This window comes from Erythranthe guttata, chromosome 4 (assembly GCF_056151865.1).
Source record: "Erythranthe guttata isolate IM_541 chromosome 4, IM_541, whole genome shotgun sequence".
NCBI classification, from domain to species: domain Eukaryota; kingdom Viridiplantae; phylum Streptophyta; class Magnoliopsida; order Lamiales; family Phrymaceae; genus Erythranthe; species Erythranthe guttata.
This window is the reverse complement of record NC_142536.1, coordinates 13,443,300-13,449,896: the sequence shown is the minus strand read 5'-3', so window position 1 is coordinate 13,449,896 and position 6,597 is coordinate 13,443,300. Positions and strand designations below refer to the sequence as shown.

The 6,597-nt window shown below is 30.2% G+C and overlaps 1 protein-coding gene across 4 annotated transcripts; it reads left to right on the top strand.

Annotated features, from left to right (window-relative positions):
* The first annotated feature begins 1,026 nt into the window (after positions 1 to 1,026).
* PSP (3-phosphoserine phosphatase) lies at positions 1,027 to 4,791 on the top strand. Of its 4 annotated transcripts, none has more exons than XM_088816914.1 (8): positions 1,027 to 1,260; positions 2,483 to 2,733; positions 2,893 to 3,025; positions 3,115 to 3,222; positions 3,547 to 3,640; positions 3,996 to 4,145; positions 4,224 to 4,277; positions 4,445 to 4,791. In XM_088816914.1, the coding sequence occupies exons 2-8, from the start codon at positions 2,511 to 2,513 to the stop codon at positions 4,568 to 4,570; spliced, it is 888 nt and encodes a 295-aa protein (XP_088673040.1). In that variant the 5' UTR covers positions 1,027 to 1,260; positions 2,483 to 2,510; the 3' UTR covers positions 4,571 to 4,791. The 4 variants fall into 4 exon arrangements, with proteins under 4 accessions (XP_088673040.1, XP_088673039.1, XP_088673038.1 ...); XM_088816913.1 differs by having other exon boundaries at positions 1,077 to 1,260; positions 2,503 to 2,733; XM_088816912.1 differs by having other exon boundaries at positions 1,095 to 1,260; positions 2,498 to 2,733.
* Positions 4,792 to 6,597: the final 1,806 nt, after the last annotated feature.

The following is a 6,597-nucleotide window of genomic DNA, read 5'->3' as shown; positions in this document are numbered from 1 at the left end:
AGTAAAAAAACATTTGAATTCAAAATTTGGAATCCGAAAATATAGATTTCAAAATTTAAATGTTTAGTTATTAATATTTATAAAATTAAATTAATACATATACATTAAGTTGGCAAAATATTTAAACAAAAAAAAAATCCATGTATGGTGATTAATTAATTTATTGGTATATTCATTTGAATTATTAATGATTTGTAAAAATAATAATTATTAGTATTATTATTATTTTTGAATATTATTATTAAAAAAAACTAAATTCGAAAATATATATCATCAAAAAATAAGTGCTCTGTTTTAAAAAAAAGACATTCGACAAATATATTTCATAAAATTAAATTAAAACGTGCGATAAAAACAATTAATTAACCGTGTATAAGTAATTAAATATAATTGTGATTATTTTGCAATTAAAAAATAGTGTGTAAAATATGATATAAACAATCGAATACTCGTTAAAAAATTGAGTGTTCTGAATTTTTTAAAAAGAACAGGCGAAAAATATAGTTCAGAAAATTAAAATTATAAAACAATATAATATTTTTAGAAATGATAGGATATTAAATTCTTGAAATATTATATATAAATATGTGGTAATTAATAAATGATTGTGTAAATGTGAAATAGGAAAGAACTTAAAAACATACCTAAATAAAAATGTCACATAATCAATTGAAGAATCCACCTCATCAATTGAACTCCAACTAAGCAATTTTGATAAATGACATCATCATTTGCCACATGTCAATCATTGAGGGCATAGATCCTCTTTTTATATTATATATAGATATTGGTAGGAAGAAAAAAAAAAAAAAATCAAACTCAAATCGTGAAAGGAAGGAAGTCAAGAGTAAATTTGTCTATGCGTTCTTTCAGAGCACCATGTCCACATTTTATTACAAGCAACAAGGTTTTCTCCATAATTAGTAAGTTTTTCTCCACAATTATGAAGAACATCAACTTAAAAAATGACTCAAAATAAATTATACTATCATGAAATTATAATAATAACATTTTTCAGCCACCTGATTAAAACTTACTTTACAAATAAAAAAATTAAAAAAAATAAAATAAACAAGTTGGGACATTCGGTATAATTGGGGGGTGGCTTGATTTCAAAATGGAGGAGTGAGTAGGTGCAAAGATCCGAGTTTGGAATATAGTTCAATTCTCTTTCTTCTCTCTATCTTTCAACACTCACTGCAACAGATCTCTACACATTCATTCATTCATTCATTCATTGTTCATACGGCGGAAGAAAGGGTAAAATTTCTATGCCCTAATTTTCTTCATTTTGTATGATTTTTCTATCAATCAATCACCTTTCCCGATTCTGTCTGGTTAATGCGTATCTCTATACATTGATGGAAATATTTCAGTTTTGTTGGATTTGTTTCAGGGATTACATGTAGTTGTGCTGAATTATTTCATTTGAATTGGGCTTATTTGTATGTTAATGTTAATTTGATTGTTCGACAATTTTACACCTTACAAATGTGATTTAGCTGCTTTCAAAATATAAGAGTATAGTATATTTGGATGTTCTGACCAAAATAATTTAAGGTGTGATTGTGGGTTTGTAGATGTTTGGTGTAACATTGCCCCAACTGCTTTATCTCCTGTTATTAAAACTGACCTCTTTGTGATAGCAGACTGCAATAACTATTAGGCACCGTTTGGTTGGCAAGATAAGATTAAATAGTCTAATGAAATCCAATTATTTTATTGGAGCTCGCGACGTCCAACAAAAAAAACACACTAGAAGGCAAGATAAGTCAAGATAAGCCATGATTACATAATTTTGGCGGGTCGAACCGGCAATTTATTGGGGATACCAAACATCAAATTAAGTCGAACTATTTAGTTAATCTTAGCTTATCTTGGCAACCAAACGGGGCCTTACTATTTTGAATTAAATATTAGAAGTTTCCTTCGTGTGAGTGATTTCCTTTTGGAAAGCTCTTTTGCTTAGTTAGCTCCCATCTCTATCGTCTAGTAATGGTTACCTCTTTGTTTTAAAAGAATATCATGTAAATAAGATCGACATACTGCATGTATATGTGCTGCATGGTCGTGTATACACAGTTTTGCATACTTACCCTTCTGATTATGCGGATGTTTGTGATTGTTGATTTTCGAACAATCTACTCCAAATATTTTGCTTGGTTTTGGATCTCGATTGTAGAGTAGTTCGTTTGATTTATAATCGTTGCAAATAAGTATTTGTTGAGCAAGTTCATGTTCGGAGTTTGGTGGTGTGCAACTGAAGCTTAACCAAGATCGTGTAATACATGCTTTACTTTGTTTACGAACAAAATTTGATTCTTGTCCACTAATTTTCATGTTAAGTTCTCAATGGCAATAAAACCTTCTATACGTGCGTGAATATAAATCCTCACGTATATTAGTAACTTGCATTTACATAAAAAAAATTCATTCATTGGTTTTTGATGATTGTGTTTGTGGTTTGTGCATGTGCATTCAGTCCCGATACGTAAAGAGCAGATAATTTGATGGAGGGCTTGACGATTGCACAAATCAAATTGAAACCGATACACTCTTTTTCTAGGCAACATAATAATACGATCAATATTCCTTCACTCGGTCCGAAAATTACGAGGAAAGTGTTGTTTAGTCCAGCTAGGGTTATGCGGATTCCAAAATCATTTAATTCAGTTTCTGCTTCTGTTCAACCATTGGAGGCGGGCCGTTTTGACAACACCTTACCTTCCAAAGGTACGTCTTCTCTTATGTGCCTTACGTTCATCATTTATCTCAGATTATTACCATATAATAACACCAGGTGGAATATATGTTTGAATAAATTGTATTTTTTTCTTCTTGTACATGCTGCTGCTTACGTTATTTGTTTTTTATTTTTATTTTTCATTAAAGAGGTGCTCGAGGTGTGGGGAAACGCCGATGCTGTATGCTTTGATGTGGATAGTACGGTGTGCTTGGACGAGGGGATTGATGAGCTGGCAGAGTTTTGTGGAGCTGGACAGGCTGTCGCGGAATGGACTGCAAGGTCTAATGAACATTTGATTTATTTATATTTATATTTTTATTCAGTTTCTGTTACATTTGTACGTCATTTTAATTTGTTCTGTCTGACAGGGCAATGAATGGTTCAGTTCCTTTCGAGCAAGCCTTAGCCGCAAGATTATCTCTATTTAATCCATCTCTTTCCCAGGTGCAGGAGTTCCTTGAGAAGAGACCTCCGAGGTACAAAACTTTTTTTATGTTTGTATTTTTTCATATTTATTTTTACTACAACAAAGAGATTTTTCATCGGTCATTAGTTTCATATTGACTGCTTTCTATGTATGTATGTATTTCGAGGAAGTAGTATTAGAATATGATATTTGGGCATCTCATTCATTAAGTCTTCATGAGATGGTCATCACTACAAGGGTTTTAAATAATTTTCTACATTGAAGCATATGAAAATCATTTTGAAAACTATTAGAGAAACCGAGTATTTCTTTTTCTTTTTATTTTTATTTTCTTGACATGGTTGGCTTTTTTTTTTTTTTTTTTTTTTAATAGACTTTCTCCGGGAATTGATGTATTGGTTAATAAGCTGAAGGAGAAGAACAAGATTGTGTATCTGGTTTCTGGAGGTTTTCGTCAAATGATAAATGTAAGCTGCTTAGTTTGAAAGTCTTCTATTCATGATTGCTTGTAGTTTTATGTTCATGAAAGCCGTATGTGCAATATGTATTAATGGAATCTGAGAAAATAAAGTGATAAATACATTAATGATGAAAGACAAAGAATACGAACAAAGTGCCGTACATATTTTAAACAGAAAAGATGAAGAATACGAATGAAGAGCCGTACATGTCGCTTTGTGCAATTTGGCAATCATGGTAACCATTATGTGTTAACTTCGTGCTCTACTATTCGGTGAATAGAAACAATTTTAAATACAATGCATGTATAGATTATGGTTCAAGCTCCTAATTTTGAATACATATATCTATTTATATTTGAAGCCCATTGCGTCAATTCTTGGTATACCGCTGGAGAACATATATGCCAATCAACTTTTATTTAAAAGCTCTGGGGATTTCTCGGGATTCGATACTAACGAGCCGACTTCAAGAAGTGGAGGGAAAGCCATTGCCGTTCAACAGATTAGGAAGGTCAGACTACTGTCATTATCATTTATATTTATCTTGATTTTGTAAAAAACAAAAAAAATTATTAATTTTTATTTCCAGGCTAAAGGGTTCAAGTCCTTAGTGATGATTGGAGATGGTGCAACTGATCTTGAGGTGAGAATTATTCATCTTCCTTTGTTGGATAAATTTTGTGTTACGCATTTCTGTTTAGGTCAACAAAAATCGACTCTTCTAGCTATTTTGTGTAGTTTGCGCTCGGTAGATTTTTCTTTAAGTTGATGGATTTCTGTTTCTTCTCTCTCATAATAATTACGGTACAGGCTCGTCAGCCAGGTGGAGCTGACTTGTTCGTATGCTACGGCGGAGTTCAGCTTCGAGAGCCCGTTGCAGCTAAAGCCGATTGGCTCGTCTACAATTTCAAAGACTTGATCAATTCGTTGGACTAGATTTTCTGCCCTGAGTTTCCTCATTGATTTTTTTTCCTTCCATTCTTGCATAATTTCGTGCATTTTTTTTTCGTGTATAAGTTCAGTCTGATGAGAGTACTGAATTTGTTTGTTTCGTGCATAAGTTCGGTCCGTAACAAGGAATCTAGCTAATTTGATTACAGTCTGATTCGGCGGCTGTAACGGATAAGAAATATAGTAAATTCCTCTTTTGCCCCTGCATATTGGAGTTTGTTTTTCTTTTTTTAAGAATTATAAAACTTTAATTTCGAAATTATTGAATTTGCTATATTAAAGAAATAGTTTTCTCCAATGAATAATAGCTTTTTTAAGAATATTGAACACCTTTTAATCTAGGGGCTTTTGTGCATAAGTCCCCAACCAAGCATCTTTATTATTCTAGGTTTAGGGGCTATATCTCTTTCACCAATAAGCCCATTCCTTTAATATTTATTATAAATAAAGGAAATATTCATGTATATGTCAATATTACCCTCAACTATTTATACCCAATTCTTAATTGTAACCCTAATTTAATCAATTTTGTCCACAAAAGTTCAATTTTGACTTTTTTGGAGCATACTTTAATATACTCAAATTTCATCCTTAACTTAATTTAATCTCAATTTGACCCCAAAATTCACAAATTATTCATTTTTGACCCAAAACCTTTTTCTCTTTAAAAAAAAAAAATTCAATTTTTTTTTTTTTGCCACTTTTCAATATTTTTTTTCTCTTTTTTCTTTTCTTTTCTTCCGGATTTTTTCGCCGGTTTCCGGCGGTCTCCAACGTTGACTTTTTTTAGTGTTTTTTTAAGTTTTTTTTTTCTTTTGTTTTTTTTTACGTCCGCCGCTAAACGTTGGCCGTAATTGTGCTGTCACTGACAGTAAATTAACGTAATTATACTATAATGACAGTTAATTAACGTAATTGTATTGCCATTGACAATACATTTATGTAATTGTGCTGCCATTGACAGTAAATTAATGTAATATTATTATTTTTTATTTTTTGTTGTTTTTTTTATTTTGTTTGATTTGTTGACAAGTCAACGTAATTATATTATTGTCGTTGACAGTAAAATAATTGTAAATACAATAATATTACTGTCAACAACATCAATATTATTATTTTTTTTGGGTTTTTTGTTTTGTTTGAGTCATTCATGGAGTAACGTAATAATATTACTGTCTATTATTGTGATATTACTGTAAACACAATAATATTACTGTGGTTGACGGTAATATTACTGTTGTTGTTATAGTAATATTGTTGTCAACCACATCAATATTATTATTTTGTAAGGATTTTTTGTTTGTTTGAGTTATTCACGGAGTAACGTAACAATATTACTGTCTATTATTGTAATATTATTGTGGTTGACGGTAATATTACTGTTGTTATAGTAATATTACTGTCACTCACAGTAATATTAATTCTTTTGGTTTTTTATTATGTTTACATTTGTTGAACGGTTAACATAGTAATATTACTCTATTACACAATAATAATGAGTTTTGTTGTGTTAATATTACTGTGCTAGAGATTAATATAGCAATATTACTGTGTTAAACTGTAGTTTAGTTAATTTTACTGTGTTTAACAATAATATTGTTAATATTACTGTCAATCACATCAATATTGTTGTTTAAATGAAAAAAAAAGTTACAGAAAGAAAGAAAAGAAGAAAAAAAAAATCGAAAAAAATAATAATATTGATGTGGTTGACAGCAATATTACTATAATAATAGTAATATTACCGTCAACCACAGTAATATTATTGTGTTTACAGTAATATTACAATAATAGACAGTAATATTATTACGTTACTCCGTGAATAACTCAAACAAAACAAAAAACCCAAAAAATGATAATATTGATGTTGTTGACAATAATATTATTGTGTTTACAGTTATTTTACTGTCAACGACCGTAATATAATTACATTGACTTATCAACAAATCAAACAAAATAAAAAAAATAACAAAAAATAATATTACGTTAATTTACTGTCAACGGCAGCACAA